General features: G+C 46.1%; 1 protein-coding gene across 2 annotated transcripts in view; it reads right to left on the reverse strand.

The window, feature by feature from the left end:
• Nucleotides 1–20,390, reverse strand: part of CADM3 (cell adhesion molecule 3) — a 456,473-nt gene that overhangs the window by 12,472 nt on the left and 423,611 nt on the right. For both annotated transcript variants that reach the window (XM_073567238.1, XM_073567239.1), the window contains exon 7: nt 10,010–10,182. In XM_073567238.1, coding sequence (XP_073423339.1) covers nt 10,010–10,182 — 173 coding nt within the window. The remainder of the gene's footprint in view (nt 1–10,009; nt 10,183–20,390) is intronic.

The following is a 20,390-nucleotide window of genomic DNA, read 5'->3' on the forward strand; positions in this document are numbered from 1 at the left end:
CTGTCTGGCTTTCTGTGGCTTAGAGTGGTCTTGCTTTCCTCCTCGGTGACCCAATCATAACAACTCACTGTGCTGGAGGCTGTTCCATCTCCAGTATTCTGATCACCTTTGAGACTCAAATAACTATAAAAAGAGGCTGGAAACAACTTAAAACAGTTCAACTTTATTCTCCTCAGGGTACAGCACATCCCAAACGCCTTCATGACTCTTTACACGATACCAACAGAACATGGTCTTCTACAGCTGCACACTATTTCTTCTTCTGTTACACACGAGTGGACCACACAAGCAACCGAGCACGCAACACAGAACACGGTGAACACGGCACTTCAACCCTTCCTCCTGCAACCTATTTCAGCCCACAAAGGTACCTGTCTACTCCGTTATAGCTCACCCCTTTATGGCACTGTTGTTCCTGTACATGTACTAGGCTTGTAGCTCACTTGATGACGTGGTACAGCTCCCGTACTCTCGCTGTCACTTCCACAGGGGCTTACTCACTGACCTCCTTGGCTTGATCACTTCCAGACACGGGCTGGTTTCCACAGACTGGCTTCGCTGTCACTTTAGCTCCTTGTCTGGCTGACTTGATTTCAGAGACTCTCCTATTAGCCTCCCTAGCCCTTTAGCTCCCAGTCTTTAGGTAAAGTCCCTCCAGTGACACTACTCACTGGCTGCTGCTGTAGGCACTCTCTTCACACTTCTCCTTAGAATGGCTACCCCCCGGCATAACTCTCCTCTGCTCTGCCTGTCAACAGGAAATCTCTCTCCTTTTGCTCCTGGCTAGCCACTCCTCTCATGTCCCTCTAGTTAACCCTTCTAAAGGCTCCCATCTGGTTGTGCTCAGTGCCCCCATCTAGTGCCCCTTTTCTAATACTACATTACCTATTGTGTCTCTATAACACCCTATAGCCATAAACACAGATACACATGACATACATACTGCACACAGACATGTCAGGAACACAGAAAATATACCTTTCTACAGGTCTAGGCCCTGACCCTCTTACAGCCTGAAACAACGTGTCATCATGGGGAGAGCCTGCGATCACTGTCACAGCCCCGGCCCCTCCCTAAAATGAAGCGTCATGAGGGGCAGAGACTGGGGTCACTGTCACAGCCCATGACCCTCTCTACAACGAAGCGTCATCAGGGCAGAGACTGTGGTCACTGTCACAGCCCATGACCCTCCCTACAATGAAGCGTCATCATGGGGGAGAGGCTGTGGTCACTGTCACATCCCCGGTCCCCTAACTGATACGAAGTGTCATCAGGGGCAGAGGCTGCGGTCACTATCACAGCCCCTGACCATCCCTGAAATGAAGCGTCATCAGGGGGAGAGGCTGCAGTCATTGTCACCACCCGTTTAAGGAAGAGAAAAGCAAAAATGTATGTCCTTTCTATGGTAAAGCGTTATGCACTCACAGAAATGGACAAATTCAAAAATAGACAGGATGTCCACCAACCAGAAAATATAGGGGACTTTTTTCCTAATTTCCTAGTTACTCACAAAAGGCAAGATATCGTTATTCGAGATATGTGCCGGGTGACTCTACCAATTACTAGAATGAAACAGTTGAATTGTCTGTCGAACAGGAGTCATTCTTGGCTTGGACTTTAACCAATTGCCTGGCCTTCTTTCAGAGTCATTCTACCTTTTCTTTTGGACTAAGATCTTCTGATTTTTAGGCCTGTCTGTAGGAATCTCTTATTGCAATGGGGCTGCCTGAAGATCTGGAGAAGAAAAGGAATAAAGTATATCTTGGATTAACTCCGTGGCTCCTTCGTTTTTAAAGTAGATGGGTTCATAGGACACAATATTCCAGAGATGACATCTTCTGACATGGCTTAGGATGAGCCTTCTCTTTAGTCATTATTTTATCAGACGTCAAAAAACCCGCCTGTAATTTTGTACCAAAAGTTTTCACATACGTATTTAACGTATTTAGTAGACATCCTATTGTACGTAAGGTTCTTTCAATGTGTTATTTCCTACATTGTTCTGCAGTTCTCCAAAAAGTATTAAAACATATAAATTTCCACGGCACTTACTGCTCGAGATGTAAAATGGATTTATCTTTACGAGCATTGATAAACAAATGACAATACGTGTGCGAGCGGCGGTGAGCAGACTCCTGTGCTACATCTTGTGTGAAAGGAATTCATGCCACTGCTTTATTTTTTTAACAAAAACACAATTATATGAACATTTGTGATATATTGCAAAACTCAGGCAATCTTATTATTTCCTCGTAATGGCTGTAATTTTTTTGCCATTATGTTTCTCTTTTTGTAATTTTGTTTAATATGGTTTATAGGGACACTTGCAAGCTTATCTCAATTTGCTATACAGCTCACAGCAGTCTTTTGTTCCCTCTGTGTAGCCATTTGAAATGGTGGCTGGGCTTTACTTCTGGACAGCCCCGATCCTATTAGGGATAAGAATGTAACACCAGGAGGTCTACAGCTGCTGTACAGAGAGGGTGATTTCACATTCTTTTAACCATTTACGTGGATAATCTATGGATGAAGTTGAGTTAGTTGAGTTGGAACAAATCATGTTTGTTAAACATTCTGCAAAAAATGTTACTCTAGCAAATTAAAAAATTTGGGATTCAATTTGCATGATTCAGCAACATTGCAGCCAAGTCATTTTGCTGGATCCTCTTAAGAGTTTGGCCAACGTTTTGATGAATTCTTTTGAGAGCCAAAAAGTTATTAAAAAGCAAAATTATAGCCACCTGACATATACACTCATAGGGACTCTTTGTGCCAACGTTTAGTTCCTATGTGCACTGAGTAGCTCTCTTCAGTTCTCCCGTTTCTGAAGACCATGTGGTCAAGTGAGGGTGCGCATACTGATGTCAAAGACATGCGTTGCCCTATATAGGCTGCTCCCTGCTCTGAGCCTTGTGCAGGGCTACTCACTATTAGCTCCCTACTTCCAGTTGCCAGTTACAAGTTACACATACTCAGGTTCACTCTAGATTCTCAGCTCTACCTGTGTCCTTGACCTCGACCTGTGTTTTTGACTACCAGATGGCCTCTCTATTTTATAATGCCTTTATCCTTCTGATTTGGCTTTTTTCTGACCATTTGTTGTCAGCCCACTCCATCAGCCTTTCTGTGGACATAATTTGGGGGCCCTGCATAAGTCCAGATCCCTGTACAGGTGTAAAAGGGTGAAGGCAAGGGTTTCCTTTGGAATTTACTAGATGGATTGACTAGTGCAAGTTCTCTCCATGAAAGCCCCTTTAAGAGCCACAAGTCTTTCACAGACAGTGCTACCCTTACAGAAACTAATTTTGCTATATTTGATCATCTCTTTTTATTGGCATACATGCGACAAGTTAGCTAGAGCAAGTGCCTATGAATGTTCCTAGCTCTCACATTCAAAAAGGGGGTTAACTAAGTTGAGGATCCATCTGCTATGATGACCATATGCCCAAAGAAAAGGTGTCACTTAGTAGAGACAATCACATTTATATATGACTCTGCTGGATGTCTAAAAGCAACATATTTGTTTTTTTCACCATTAAAATATTTTGAGGTTGAGGGAGAACAATACTTCATTCCATTTTATCGTATGTGTTTCACCAACTTTGGGTATTTTCATAGCAGTTTTCTGTTGAAAGTGTATGATCACCTTTGGGACCAAAAGGAGCTATCGGTCCACCACCATTCACCATTGAGCTGGTGAATGAGCTTCCATGAATAGCTCTACAAAAAGTTTTGGATGTTGAAAACCAGAATTTAGAATCCATCATTTCTCCAGTTGTCATCCATAGCGGAAAGACTGAGTGGCACCATACGCCTAAGATAGTTGGTCGTTCCATTCAAAGTAATTTAATTGCGCCAACTCTTAGCTAATTTGGAAGAGTCGCTATTAGGTGAATCTTAAGTGTGATCTGAAAGGAAAAAAACTAGTTTAATCACAACTTATTTTATTCAAAGCCATCGTGGCCACAGAAAAGGTCTCAAAAATTGTAAATCGCTTGTGTATAGCAACATTACATTATCGAATAGATTAACATGATAATCACCAGATATTCCTGGAGTCAAATATGGAGCACGAGCTTGACATATTCACTGTTAATTAACACGTGCAATTAAATAATTATTTAATAAGCTGATGTTTAATGTCTCTATCAGAGCTCTAACACTTTGCAGAAATATTTCTTCCTGATCTTTATGTAACCTCGTATGATAAGACTGTTTGTAAACTTATGAATATTCAGGGAGATTGCTCATTCAGACTCCCTATCTTTTGAAGCTTTGTTTGGCTAACGATGGCAGTATAATTAGTTTAAAAAGAGATAATGAGAAAGAATGATAATTACCAGGCAACATTAGAATTAAATGGATCAGGAGAAATTAGAACTGGCTTCATCCTGGTGCAGGATACAAATGACTGAAAAATGTATTTTACAAAACGCTGATTTTTTGGATTTGGTTGTCAATCGGGAATTGAGAAGGAGGGGAGAGTGGAGAGGAGCATCTATTTCTTGAGGGTTCGTCCTGCTAACTAGAGTCTTGTTTTTTGTTTTACTTGGGTATCGAATCTTAATAATTTTTCTGAGACAATGGAACAAAGCTGATGGAAATCAGTAACGGGAGGAAGGACACTGAGAGGAGGAGGAGGAGGGAGAGATAAATAGAAAGCGGAAGCTGGCCAGGAGATAAAAGACAGACTGGGAATAGAGCATTGCATAACCAAGAAGGTCCGACCTTGTACCTACGATAAGACTCTGATGCAGAAAGTAACCAGGGATTAAGCGATTGTCTGGAATCTGTCGCTACACGGATTTTATCCTGTCCTGTTTTATTCTTATTTTAATTTTTCTCCCCCTCGTTGGCGCCTGAGAGAATAACAGAGGCTTAGCCTTTATTTTTTTTGAACGCTAAATCTAAGGTCTAAATGCTCTTTTCATGTAGGATCTGAATAGAAATGCAAGATTAAACAGATGATTGTTGATTAAAATCGTAAGGGTTTGAATGACTGGAGACAGCTGGTGAAATATTGCAGGAACATCTATGTTGTGATTCCATGGTCATTCCCAACTTGTCCACAGCTGAAAAATTCTCCTAAAAACGTCTCCCCTTTTGGAAGATCCTCATAACAATCCCATAACTAATGTGGTGACGTCTTTAAAAAATAAAAGTTCATTGGGTCATGAAGAAGACTGGTTTGAAAATACCGTTGTAAAATATCAAAGGTTTGTCATGGATGATTGATCTGGTAAGAATCATGTTGTTTATGTGAAAATAATGATCTTCGTTATGTTAGATATCCTCAAAAGAATCTCCAACTGGTATCACAAACCTTCATCACTCTGTTTGACCTAGAAGTGGCACAAAAGCTTTTATGGATCATCTTAAAGTGGCCGTACAGGAGAAATAAGTCTCAGTCAAATGCTTGTTAGGCCTACTGACGTTTCTCCCTTGTAAGCTTGGCCCAGTGTGCTTGCTTATTATTTCAGCTACATATGTTTCTTGGAAACAAGGGGTCAGTCATGTTTATTTCTCCCTATATTTAGAAAGAATGTCTTTGTTGGACAATGCAGCCATCTAATACGACAACACTGAAATTCATTACTTTGGAAAGTTGACTGTGCCTTTAAGTTGCTTGGAAAAATCCAAAAAACAATTGGTTTTAGAATCTCCTAAGTTGTACATGTGGAAAAATTAAAGGTGCACATGTGGCAATATTTTAAGAACAACCTTCAAGTTGTATTTGATACTTGGCTTGACATCATGTGAACATCAAAACAAATCGATCAACCCAGCAGAAACAAATTTGTGGAGATGAGTAAACTAAACACCATGGGGCCACATTTCCATCATACCATTCAAGTATGAGTCCCACTGAGCTTAAAGTACTACACACCACAAGACCTGCAGCCACCATAGAGGAAGAAAATGCATTGTGTCTCTTGAAGATGAATGTACTAAATACCATTGGGCCTCGCAGCCACCATATAGCTTAGGAGGGAGATACATTTTGTCTACTGGAGATAGATGTATTAAACTCCTTTGGACCACACTTCCATCATAGTGTTCAGGAAGAAAACATATTCTATCTCATGGAGGTGAATGTACTAAAACCATGGGGGCACACAGCCACCATACAGCTCAGAAAGGAGACGCATTCTGTGTCCTGGAGATTAACGTAGTAAACACTTTAGACCAACAGTTCCATCATCTCTGTGTTCAGGAAGGAGATGAGTTCAGTCTTCTGGAGATGAACATACTAAACACCATAGGAGCATGCAACCACCATACAGTTCAGGTGTTCCCTTTCTCCTGGATGTAAACGTACTAAACACTGTAGACCCATACTTCCACCATACAGGAAGGAGACACAGTCTGCCTGCTGGAGATGACCATATTAGACATTTTTGAACCACACTTCCATCACACTGTTCAAGAAGGAGATGGAGATTAGCATACTAAGCTTCAAGGACCATGCAGCCACCATACAGTACAGGAATGGATGCGTTGTGTCTTCCAGAGTAGAATGTACTGAACACCAGGAGACCACATGGTTATCATACTGTTCATAGCGCGAGTACCATCTTATCTATTTACTGTTCAGGAAGTAGATGCTTTCTTTCTCTTAGAAGGGAAACATGAAGAAGCTAAACAATCCAAGAAAGACAGCAAATGACCTTCTGAAGAAGCTGAAAGTAAATGCGCATATATGTACTGTATCTGTCTCAACAGTAAAACACATCTTTTTTCGACACAACCTGAAAGACAGCTCAACAAGGAAGAAGCTCCAAAACAGTTTACAACTGCACATAGGGACAAAGATCTTATTGCTCTTGTTGGGTGAAACAAAAATGGCCATGGTGACCAAAATGGAGGATTGCAAGCAAAGGAAAGACATCCTAAAAGTGAAGAATCATATTGTGGAGGTGCAAGTCTGTGAAAGAACTGGTGGATTTAAATAAACAGATGGCCTATTGAGGAAAAAAAATCTCAAGTCATCAGTTGGTAAGTTAAAATTTGGTCTCAAATGACTTCCAAAGTCTTGCCAGGATGGCTAAATGACACCAGTAATGAGAAAGAAATGGAGAAGTCATCACAAAGCACTGAGCTTAAAAATTTATGGACAGAACTAAAGTGTGATAGCAATGAGACCTACAGACCGGACACAGTAACACAAGAAGGAAACAGCCAAAACTCCAGCTACTTTTTGTGAGAGGCTTGTTCAAGGCTGCCCAAAAGCGGGACCCAGGGTAAACGGCGTAAAGGCAACTGTCACGATCCATTTGTGGATCTGTGGCAGATTAAAACATTTATCCTTTCCTTCCATCGGGGGTTAATGTCAGCTTCCCCCCTCCCCGCTGGCCTTCTGGTGTAACTGCATTGCTGCTAGTTCTGCTGATGTGGGTGGTGACCACTCCCACCATCCTTAAAAGGTCACCTGATGCATCAGCTGACTCTGTTGGTTATACAGGTCCTTTTGGAGACCAACCGAGCTGGAGACTAGAACTTTCTGGTGCAGTGGTGCTTCAGCTGAATACTGTGATCTGGTGCTTTATTCTGCTGTGCGGTGCATCGCAGCAGAGAAAGCTAAGTTTTGTAATTTTATTACCCTGTCCCTTTTTGGTGTCTGTCTTACCTTAACTTGTGTTGTGCAGCAGTGGGACCAGTGTTCTCACTTGCCATTTCCCTAGTTAGGGATAGGAGCATGGTAAGTGAGGGTTTAGGTATCCTGGTCGGCGATGGGGTGAAAAAACCCGTATAGGAATGAAAGGGAGATCAGGGCACTTCCTTAGGTGAGTGCAGAAGGTGTCCATTCCCCCATTCTCTATCGACAGGGCCTACGGCTGTTATTGTGTTTCTGGGGTTTCCTGGTGTTTTTTTTTTTATGCTGTGTCGTTTAATGACCGACCTATTTGTGGGTTGTCTCACGCTAGGACAGTCACTTCGTGACATTATCACCAACCTACACATTTTTTGTATCTGGTGGGCCATGGCCCAAATGCAGGCCTTTGCCCAACTGCTCCAGACTCTCACCACTGAGATTAAGGAGCTGCGTGGTGAGGTGTTGCAGCAGCTGCAGCAGTTTATGGCGTTCTGGGCCTTGGCTCAGGAACAGGCTCAACCAAAACCCAAGATATCTCTCCCTGACAGGTTTTCTGGAATGAGAGATACATTTTTGGTTTTTCAGGAGGCCTGCAAGTTGTACTTCAGGCTCTGCCCTCGTTCAACAGGGAGTGGGGACAACAGGTGGGAATCATCATATCCCTTCTTAAGGGTGATCCCCAATCCTGGGCCTTCTCCCTGCTAGCCGATTCACCATCTCTACGTTCAGTGGATGAGTTTTTCGCGGCTTTGGCGCTGGTGCATGGAGATCCTGATGACGTCTCCCTGGTGGAATTTCAACTCCGTAAGAACAAGCAGGGGGGCTGGCCGGCTCAGGAGTACTGCTCAGAGTTCAGGAGGTGGGCCACTGACATGCGGTGGAATGGCCCTGCCCTTAGGAGTCATTTTTTGCAGGGTCTGTCCCCAAGGTTGCAGGATACTCTGGTGCAGTATGCCGCCCCCAGGTCGTTGGAGGCCGTCCAGTCCCTTGCTATCTGGGTGGATAGATGCCTCTGGGAGAGGCATACACCAAATCTGCCCCCTGTTGTCCTTGCTAAGGAGGAGGACATACCGGGGCAGGCAGACAAACCCATGCAGGTGGGAGGAATTGGATCCCAAATGGGGTTGCCTGCGGTTCGCCGTGGTGTGGGGGCATATTTTTACTGTGGGCAGACTGGTCATTTCATCGGTATCTGCCCCGCTCGCGCCAAAATACCAGTACCAGCTAAGAAGCCGCGTCCCCCTGGTCGTGTGGAGGGAGGCAACCAGGCAGAGTATTTTTCCTCCATTTTTTCCCCTTAGTGTACTTTAGTCTGCTGAAGTGGTGGTTGGCAGGATAACTGAGGGTATACTGGTGCTTGTGGACAGTACAGCAGGTGTCAATGTGGTGGATGCTCAATTTGTCCAGACCTATGGCCTGAGGTGCAGGGTGCTAGCAAAACCCGTAAGCATCCAGGCCACTGACTCAGCCAGGGGAGGGTGACCCAAGGCCTGGATGATATACACCTGCATATAGGGACTCATCATGAGGAGTCTCTATCGTGCTACGTCTTGGGTGGAATGCCAACACCCATCGTTTTAGGACTCCCTTGGATGAAAAAACAACCTGGTCATAGACTGGCCGTCCAGAGAAGTAGTCAGCTGGGATCAGTCATGTGAGGGCTGCTGCCAGGGGGTTACTGTCTTGATAGGACAGTCACCTCGTGACAACAACGCTATCAAATACTAACCATGTGTCAGTAGGCTTCTGAAGTGTGATGGAGGAAATAAAAACAGAAATAAATCATAGTCTCTACTCGTATTATGACATTTCACATTCTTAAGGCCCTTTTACATTTAGTGATGCACCAGTGATCCGACCAGCGATCCGACCAGGTCAGGATCGCTGGTGCATCGCTAAATGATCGCTAGTGAGCTTTCACACAGAAAGATCTCACAGCGATGCAGCAGCGACGCAGCGGACGATACTCACCTTTCACACACAGCGATCCTGATATCCTCCTGCCCGCGTCCAGCGTCGCTCGTCTCTCACAGCAGGAAGCCCAGCAGGAAGCGGCCGACGAGAAATGGAGCCGGACATTCTCGCGCGATCAGCGATGGACAGCGGGGGAGCTGGTCGGAGGTAAGTATCACACATAGCGATATCGCTAGCAATATCGCTATAACGTCACAAAACCAGTGACGTTTTAGCGATATTGCTAGCGATATCGCTATGTGTAAAACCCCCTTTAGTCTACAGTAGTGATCAGAAAAGGCCTAAGATTCGGAAGGTGGATGAGGATTAAATGTGTATGCAAAATTCTGACTTCCACTGGAGATAATGGCTAACAAAAGCAAAGCAAAAAAAAGAAAACCCTGAGCCATGCATGGGTATCTACCCGTAAAGATAAACCAGTGTTACACATCGTGCTCTTACCGTTGACGTCCAGATTGTATTCCGCTGTGTAGTAACCCAGGAGGTTTGATACCTTGCACATGTAGGTGCCGCTGTCACTTTTGTTGAGGTTTTGGAATACCAGGCTATTGTGATCGGTAACTGCTGTTGTTGGCAGTTCACCATTTTTGCGCTCCCAGGTGTATTTAAGTGGTCTAAAAGAAAAAAAGAACAATTGCGCTAAATGTCAGCACGATGACGGCCATTACACCAATGGAGCTGAGGGCGTACAACACTTAGAAATACATTTATACTTCTTATGGAAGTGATACTGTAAAACTTCTCCAAGGCAGCAGCCTCCAACCTGTGGATCTCAATCTTAAAAATTGGTTACAAAATTACAAGCTCCATTAAAAACATGATGGCCACAGGCCGGAGAACACTGCGCTACAAAATGTGCTAGACCCAAGACAGACAGGAGACGGTTTTACCTGCTTATTTTTTGTGCAGCCATACCTTAAAGGAACCCGTCAGGATAAATGACACTCATAAACTGCTACCATAGCTTCACACTGTAGGAGCTTTTCTACAATCCTGAGTTATCAGTCATTGTACAGGAGGAGAAGGTGAGCCGTGACATCACCTATTGTAAATGATGGATCCTGTGTTATCAAGTGTATATAGAGGTGTTATTAGTCATTGTACACAAGGAGGTGAGTTGTGACATCATCTATTCTGAATGGTGGATCCTGTGTTATCTACTACATATAGAGTAGTTATGAGTAGTAATGAGCGAGCACTAAAATGCTTGGATGCTCGTTACTCGAGTAGAACAAATTGTAATACTTGACCTGAGTAATGAGTATAATGTAATTCAATGGGAAACTCAAGCATGTTTCCGGTGCCCTTCTCCCCCGAGGTCTAAAAATTGCTCAAATTGATGGAAATAGCAAAGAAATGGAATGAGAACTGCATGGACAAGAACCCTGGAAGCATCTCTGAATCCCAGCTTGCTACTGGGAACAATGGTGTCAGAGTATTACGCCACTTTTACGGGCTGACAATAAAGCATACAAAACAAAAGGTAAAATGTATCTTACTGGAAAACATGTTAAGAAACATTCTTTCCAGGATAATGACTTTTATATAAGGCAAAATAAATAAGTGACTCTGAAAGTCACAAAGTTTTTTTTAGGTGGCCATCACTATCTGTAAATGGCCATCAGGGGGCCATCACTGTCTGTAGAGGCCCATCAGGTGGCCATTATTATCTGTAGAGGGAGTCCAAAAAATAAGAAAAAAAGCAGCACACTCCGTTTACCGTATCATAAAAACCTAAGTCCTTTATTTTAGAAAAGTATACATGGACAAGGTTTGTGAGGGCAGGACAAGTGCAGGCATGCAGACAAGAGACAGGACTACAGTCGTTTTGCTTTTAACATGCTTCCACGGGTCTTGTCTCTTGTCTGCGTGCCTGCACTTGTCCTGCCCTCACAAACCTTGTCCATGTATATTTTTCTAAAATAAAGGACTTAGGTTTTTATGATGCAGTAAACTTGTAAAGTTTTTTCTTATTTTTTTGGGATTGCCTCATGTGTGCTTCTTCAAGCAAGCATCTTCACCACCCTGCAATGTGTCGCTGACTCAGAGTCCACCCACTCCACCAGTAAGTAGACTGTTTCTTAGTGCCATTCTATTTTTTCTTTTTTATTTATCTGTAGAGGGCCATCAGGTGGCCTTCACTATTCATAGAGGACCATCAGGAAGCCATCATTATTTGTAGAGAATCATCGGGCGGCCATCACTATTGGTACAGGGCCATCAAGCAGCCATCACTATTTGTAGAGGGACATCAGGTGGCCATCACTATTGTCAAAGGGCAAGCAGGTGGCCCTCACTATTGTCAGAGGGTCATCAGCTGGCTCTCACCCAACAGTTTTAGAGGGGCAGCAGCCAGGCCTCAATAAGCATTTTTGGAGGGTCAGCATAGCCATATGTTGCTACTGCAATATATTTTATCCATCTGAGGTGGGCAAATTTTATTTTTTGTATTAATACTGCAAAGTTTGAAACTTGGAGGGCCAGCAGGCGGCCCACATTATTTTTAGAGGGCTAGCAAGAGTCTTATGGACAGGTGAGACCAAGATGGAGCTTTTTGGTAAAGCATATCATTCTACTGTTTACTGTAAATGGAATGAGGCCTACAAATAAAAGAACATAGTACTCACAGTCAAATATGGTGGAGGTTTGAAGATATTTTGGGGTTATTTTGCTGCCTCTGGCACTGGGTGCCTTGACTGTATGCAAGGCATCATGAAATGTGAAGATTACCAAAGGATTTTGGGTCACAGTGTAGTGCTTGGTGTCAGAAAGTTGAGTTTGCATCCTAGGTCATGAGTCTTCCAGCAGGACAATTGTTGCGATGTTACTAGCGCAAAAGGGGAAAGACAGACATACCTGAGAGTGGACCCTCTGGGTCACGGCTCCAGAGCCCCCAAGGGTGAGTGCCCAGGTGAAGACCACCCCCTATACAGGGAGCGTTAGGGCCAGGCCCCCAGGAGATAGAACCGTGACAGCCGGAACAAAGGGGCGACAGGGATAGTATACCGGAGAGGCGGCACAGGGGTACCGGATGGGTAGAGCACTGAGACACATGGAGACCTAACGATACACAGGACTGGAGAGCCAGGAGGGAAGACCAGGACTGGAAACTGCAAATGAAAGAGGTATAATGAAGTACACAGGTTTAGAGGGAAGACACACGGCAGGTGGGTGAGGAGAGAGGGAGCAGGTGGCACAGATAGAGTAGCGAGGCAGGAAGACCCAGGAAGCACGGGGAGCAAAGTGTAGCGGCGGAGAACAGAGGACAGGACGGAGAGCACAAGGGTAGTACGGGCAGCGCAGACAGAGCTGAAGAGAAGGGGCCTGAGAACACAGTGAACGCCGAACAAGACAGGCGTCACCGCATGCAATAACCAGGCGTCTTACCTGAGGAGACGCTGAACATAAATAGCGGTGGGCGCCGCCATCTTGGAGGCGGGACCAGCGCGTCAGACTACCCAGGAGGCTGCGCGCTGAGTGCCAGACGCCGAGGGAGCCGGAGACCAGGCGCGGGAGCGCGCCGGGAAGCAGGAGCGCGCTGGCCAGAGCGCGCAGGAGAGAAGGCAGAGCCGGAAGTCATGACAGTACCCCCTCCTTTACGCCCCTCGCTCCTAATATTGGAAAGAAACCGTCTCATAATGCGGGGAGCATTAATATTCTCCTGAGGTTCCCAAGATCTCTCCTCGGGGCCGAAACCCTTCCAATCAATCAAAAACAGAGTCTTTCCTTTAACAGTCTTCCTAGCCAAAATATCCTGTACCTCAAAGGTGTTCTCTGAGCTACAAGACTGGGAGACTAGGGAAGTAGCAGCATGGAAGTGGTTGAACACCGCTGGTTTAAGAAGAGATACATGGAAAGTGTTGGGAATCTTTAGAGAGGCAGGTAGCCTCAATTTGTAGGCCACGTCGTTGATGCGACTCAAGACCTCAAAGGGACCAATGTAACGAGGACCTAACTTGTAGGAGGGAATTTTTAACCTAATATATCGAGAAGCTAACCAAACCTTATCCCCGGGACGATACGGGGAGCATCTAGCCGTCTCTTGTCGGCATACCGCTTCATTCTGAGACTGGCATTCTCAAGAGCCACTTTGGTCTCCCTCCAAATCTGAAAGAAGTCCACAGACAAGGAATCCGCTGCCGGCACACCCAAGGTGGGGAATACGGGAAGTGGAATGCCGGGGTGTTGACCAAAAACCACAAAAAAGGGAGATTTGGAGGAAGCCTCACTTGGGTGATTGTTGTAGGCGAACTCCGCCCAAGGAAGAAGGGAGGCCCAGTCGTCCTGACGAGCGTTGGAAAAATGCCGAAGGTAAGATGTTAGCACCTGGTTGACTCTTTCGACTTGTCCATTAGACTGAGGGTGATAGGCAGAGGAGAAATACAACGTTATCTGAAGTAATCCGCAGAGAGCTCGCCAAAAACGGGAAGTAAACTGGACTCCACGATCCGAGACAATATGCTGGGGAAAACCATGGAGGCGAAAAACGTGAAGCAGAAAGATCTTCGCTAACTCCAAGGCAGTAGGCAAACCAGGCAGAGCGACGAAATGAGCCATTTTGGAAAACCGATCTACGACCACCAATATCACCGTGCATCTAGAAGAGGGAGGCAAGTCAGTGATGAAATCCATGGCGATATGAGTCCACGGGTTGGTTGGTACTGGTAACGGATGCAGGAGTCCTACAGGAGAATGTCGAGGAACCTTGTTCCGGGCACAAGACGGACAGGAGGCGACGAAATCTTGCACATCCTTGCAAAGCGAAGGCCACCAGTAATGGCGGGAGACAAATGAGAGAGTCTTCTTTACTCCGACATGTCCGGAGAATTTAGATGAATGACTCCAGCGAAGAACCTTTAATCTGTCTCCACTTCGAACAAAGGTCTTACCAGATGGTGGGGAGACCAGGCTTAATGTAGCCACGGAAAGGATCTTGGTGGGATCGATAAGATGGATTGGACCCTCCTCCTTGTCGACAGACAGGAATGACCGTGAAAGAGCATCCGCCTTGATGTTCTTCTCCCAGGGTCGGAAGTGGAGTTCGAAGTCAAATCTTTCGAAAAGCAGTGACCATCTGGCTTGACGAGGGTTGAGCCTCTGGGCGGATTGGAGGTAGACTAAGTTCTTGTGATCCGTGAAAATGATGAACAGATGGAGGGCACCCTCGAGGAGATGGCGCCATTCTTCAAGAGCCATCTTTATGGCCAGGAGTTCTCTATCTCCAACAGCATAATTACGTTCGGGAGCAGAGAAAGCCTTGGAAAAGAATCCGCAGGTGAGAGTGCGACCCGAAGATGATTTCTGCAGAAGAACTGCTCCAGCTCCCACAGAGGATGCGTCAACCTCAAGGATGAATGGCCTGCTGGCATCCGGGCGATGGAGTACTGGGGACTTAGCGAATTCTTGCTTCAGGCTTTTGAAGGCAGCCTCGGCATCAGAGGGCCAGTGACTGGGATCGGCTCCTTTGCGGACAAGAGCTGAGATGGATTTTGTCAAAGAGGAGAAATGCGGGATAAATTGCCTGTAATAATTGGCAAAACCCAAAAACCTCTGAATTGCATTCACTCCGAGGGGACGAGGCCATTTAAGAACTGCGGAGACCTTCTCAGGATCCATCTCCAATCCAGAGTTTGAGACGATGTAACCAAGAAACGGCAACGAAGTTTGCTCAAAGAGACACTTCTCTAATTTGGCGAAAAGGTGGTTTTCTCTGAGACGTAGAAGAACTTGGCGAATGTCTCGCCGATGGGTAGCCAGATCGGGTGAGAAGACTAAAATGTCGTCCAGGTAGACCACGACACAGGAGTAAAGGAGATCCCGAAAGACATCATTAACGAGTTCCTGGAATACGGCAGATGCGTTGCACAACCCAAAGGGCATAACCAAATACTCGTAGTGTCCATCACGCGTGTTAAACGCCGTCTTCCACTCGTCCCTGGAGCGTATGCGAACCAGATTATAGGCTCCTCGAAGATCCAGCTTGGTAAACACCCGTGCCCCCCTCAGGCGATCAAAAAGCTCAGAGATGAGTGGTAGGGGATATTTGTTCTTCACCGTAATTTGATTCAAGCCTCGATAATCGATGCACGGGCGCAGGGATCCGTCTTTCTTCTTTACGAAAAAGAAGCCCGCTCCCGCAGGGGACGAAGATTTCCGAATGAAGCCTCTAGCCAAGTTGTCTCGGATGTATTCAGACATGGCGTCGGTCTCTGCCCGGGAGAGAGGATAAATCCTTCCACGAGGCGGGGTGGTACCAGGAACGAGTTCAATAGGGCAGTCGTAGGAACGGTGCGGAGGAAGAGTCTCAGCTTCTTTCTTATCAAAAACATCCAAAAAATCATGGTACACTGACGGCAAACCAGGAGGGACAAGGGAAAGACTGGGGACACCTACGGGACGCACCGACAGCAGACACTGAGTCTGACAAGACTCCCCCCAGTGCAAGATGTTGCCACTATGCCAATCTAAGGTGGGCTCGTGAAGCTGCAGCCAAGGAAGCCTTAGCAGGATAGGATGAGAAATTCCTGCCAAGACGTAAAACGTAATATTTTCCTTGTGCAGCGCCCCTACCTGCAACTCTACTTCATGAGTAACTAGAGTAACGGTCTCTAGCAGAGGTCGACCATCTACGGAAGCGAGAATTTGTGGGTTTTGCAAGGCCCTTACGGGAACAGAAAGTCTATTAACCTCTTCTAGCCTTATAAAATTTCCGGCGGCACCCGAGTCCACATAGGCCACCAGGGATGCCCGCTTCCCACCAACATGCAAGAGGACAGACAAAGTGAGGGGAAGAGAGGTATCACGTACACCTAGGGAGGCCTCTCTTACCTGGCCTAGGCGGAGAAGTTTTCCGGACGCTCTGGACAAGCTCGGATGAAATGGGAGCCACTACCATAGTAGAAACATTGACCATGGAGGCTCCTCTCCTTGCGACGCTGGTCAGAGAGCTTTATGCGGTCCACCTGCATAGGCTCGGGCGCCGGGGGTGAAGGAAGGCTCCTGGGACGAGGACTGGGTGGCCTGCGGACAGAAGAGAATGGACGAGAGACCCTTCTCTCCCTGGCCCGCTCCTGAAACCGGAGATCAATTCGAATGGCTAAGGAGATCAAATCCTCCAAAATCGTTGGGGTGTCGCGGCCTGCAAGCTCGTCCTTTATACGGCTCGAAAGACCTCGCCAAAAAGCGCCCACCAGGGCCTCGTTATTCCAGCCTAAGTTGGAGGAAAGGGTCCTAAACTGAATAGCGTACTGGCCTACAGTTAGGGAACCTTGGCATAAATTAAACAAAGCCTCAGTGGTGGAGGCTAAACGGCCCGGTTCATCAAAAACCCACCGAAAAGTCTCAAGAAAAACAGAAAGCTGGGTGACTACCAGGTCATCACGCTCCCAGAGGGGATTGACCCAAGCCAAAGCATCCCCCTCTAGATGGGAAATGATGAAGGCCACTTTGGCTCGGTCTGTAGGGTATTGCTGGGGCAGCAGCTCAAAATGGAGACGGCACTGATTTATAAAACCCCGACATGATTTGGGGTCACCGCTAAACCGGGGTGGCTTGGCTAACCGCGAAGGGGGATGGGAACCCACGGTGAAGGGCGCAGATGCGGCCGCATGCAGGGCGAGCAACCGACCATCCACCGAAGCCATGTAGCTGAGGATGTGTGACTGGGTGTCTCGCTGCTGAGCCAATTCCTGTTGTAAGCCAGCCAAATGGGCGGCGTTACCAGGGTCCGAAGACTGGAGAGCGGAGAGACGCGAGTCCATAGTTTTCACGAAGGACATCATACGCGTCTGGTTCTCCCGGAGAAGAACTAACTCTTTTTGAGCAGCCATGGCACCAGCGGGGTCCATGGCCTGGTTATTCTGTTGCGAAGTTACTAGCGCAAAAGGGGAAAGACAGACGTACCGAGAGTGGACCCTCTGGGTCACGGCTCCAGAGCCCCCGAGGGCGAGTGCCCAGGTGAAGACCACCCCCTATACAGGGAGCGTTAGGGCCAGGCCCCCAGGAGATAGAACCGCGACAGCCGGAACCAAAGGGGCGACAGGGGTAGTATACCGGAGAGGCGGCACAGGGGTACCGGATGGGTAGAGCACTGAGACACACGGAGACCTAACGATACACAGGACTGGAGAGCCAGGAGGGAAGACCAGGACTGGAAACTGCAAATGAAAGAGGTATAATGAAGTACACAGATTTAGAGGGAAGACACACGGCAGGTGGGTGAGGAGAGAGGGAGCAGGCGGCACAGATAGAGTAGCGAGGCAGGAAGACCCAGGAAGCACGGGGAGCAAAGTGTAGCGGCGGAGAGCAGAGGACAGGACGGAGAGCACAAGGGTAGTACGAGCAGCGCAGACAGAGCTGAAGAGAAGGGGCCTGAGAACACAGTGAACGCCGAACAAGACAGGCGTCACCGCATGCAATAACCAGGCGTCTTACCTGAGGAGACGCTGAACATAAATATCGGTGGGCGCCGCCATCTTGGAGGCGGGACCAGCACGTCAGACTACCCAGGAGGCTGCGCGCTGAGTGCCAGACGCCGAGGGAGCCGGAGACCAGGCACGGGAGCCCGCCGAGAAGCAGGAGCGCGCCGGCCAGAGCGCGCAGGGGAGAAGGCAGAGCCGGAAGTCATGACAACAATGACCCTAAACATACTTCAAGAAGCCTCCAGAAATGGATGGAAACACTGAACTGAAGAGCTCAGAAGTGTAATTCCAGCTACAGTAGCCTAAAGTCTTCCATCACTACCTCTTACGCACAGATGCTACAGAGAAACTGAGAATGGACACATTAAATCAGTTAATTTTGCCTGTTTTGAGGAATTTCTGAGTACAGATCACCATAAAAACCATGAATTTGCCAAAAACTAGAAGTAGGCACTCCAATACCCCTTTGAAGAGACGTAGTGGAGGGCCTCAGAAAACATTTTTTTCCCTTTATTAAGGAGTGAGTATCCTAGAATGGTAATGCGTATGGACTAAGTGTATGGGCTTAAAAATTTTTACCTCTTGGGGGTACACATATACGAGTATAACAAAAATGTTAGAGGTAGGCCTCTCAAAATTCTTAATGTGGGCATCAGAAACACCCTTAAATAATGTATAACAAGTGTAAAGGAGGAGGAGATGAGCTGTGACATCACCTATTGTGAATGGTGGCTCCTGTGTTATCTACTGTATATAGAGATATTATCAAACATTGTACAGGAAGGGGTGGAGGTGAGCTATGATATCACCTACACACGTGGTCAAAATTGTTGATGCCCCTCGTTTAATAACCGAAAAACCTACAAAGGTGACAGAAATAACTTGAATCTGACAAAAGTAATAATTAAATAAAAAATCTATGAAAATGAACAAATGAAAGTCAGACATTGCTTTTCAACCACGCTTCCACAGAATTAAAAAAAAAATAAACTCATGAAATAGGCCTGGACAGAAGTGATGGTACCCTTAACATAGTATTTTGTTGCACAACATTTTGAGGCAATCACTGCAATCAAACGATTCCTGTAACTGTCAATGAGACTTCTGCACCTCTCAACAGGTATTTTGTCCATTCCTCAAGAGCAAACTGCTCCAGTTGTCTGGTGTTTGAAGGTTGCCTTTTCCAGACAGCATGTTTCAGCTCTTTCCAAAGATGCTCAATAGGATTTAGGTCAGGGCTCATAGAAGGACACTTCAGAATAGTCCAATGCTGTGTTTTTTGGGTCACTATCCTGAGACTGAGAACAAGCTTTCTGACACTGGACAGCACATTCTTCTCTAGAATCCCTTGATAGTCTTGAGATTTTATTGTACCTTGCACAGATTCTAGACATCCTGTGCTAGATGCAGCAAAGCAGCCCCAGAACATAACAGAGCCTCCTCCATGTTTCACAGTAGGGACAGTGTTCTTTTCTTGGTATCCTTCATTTTTCAGTCTGTGAATATAGAGCTGATGTGCCTTGCCAAAAAGTTCCATTTGTTTCTCATCTGTTCATAGGATATTCTCCCAGAAGCTTTGTTGCTTGTCAACATGTAGTTTGGCCAATTCCAGTTTGGCTTTTTTATGATTTTTCTTCAACGATAGTGTCTTCCTTGGTCGTCTCCAATGAAGTCTACTTTGGCTCATACAACAACGGATGGTGGGATCTGACACTGATGTTCCTTAAGCTTGAAGTTCACCTTTAATCTGTTTAGAAGTTTTTCTGGGCTCTTTTGTTACCATTTGTATTATCCGTCTCTTTGATTTGTCATCAATTCTCCTCCAGCGGCCACGTCCAGGGAGGTTTGCTACAGTTCCATGGAGCTTAAATTTCTGAATAATGTGTGCAACTGTAGTCACAGGTAGAGATGAGCGAATTTGATGTTCGCCAAACATAAATTCGGCACAAAAATAGCACATTCGGATCCGTGATCGGAAAGCAAAATTACATAAAATAGGTAAAAATTGTTATCATTCGGTAAAAGTGCAGGAAAATATTGGCATTGCCAAAAAAATAATTCCCGCACTTTAGCAACGATAATGGTGGTGTATCATGAGCATTTGGCATGTGTATGATGAAGGGAGGGGGTTTGCAGAGCTCAGAGGCATTGCGTTCTTGGAAGCACAGCACAGCTGTCCTTTTTTTTCCTAACTTTATGTGTGCACATTGCAGATAGCCAATCAGGGTGCAGGAAACACCCACAATGTCCTGACACAATGGCTTGTGTCACTGGCTGCTGAAATCACATGCCCCTCTGCATATCAATAGCGGACATGTTATTTTAGTGGCATTTTGACACTGATACAGCGCAGAGAGGCTGCTCCTGCCGCTGCCACTCTTTGCATCCAAATTTCACATATT

This window comes from Dendrobates tinctorius, unplaced genomic scaffold, assembly GCF_039654945.1.
Source record: "Dendrobates tinctorius isolate UK_male_01 unplaced genomic scaffold, ASM3965494v1 ptg000019l, whole genome shotgun sequence".
NCBI classification, from domain to species: domain Eukaryota; kingdom Metazoa; phylum Chordata; class Amphibia; order Anura; family Dendrobatidae; genus Dendrobates; species Dendrobates tinctorius.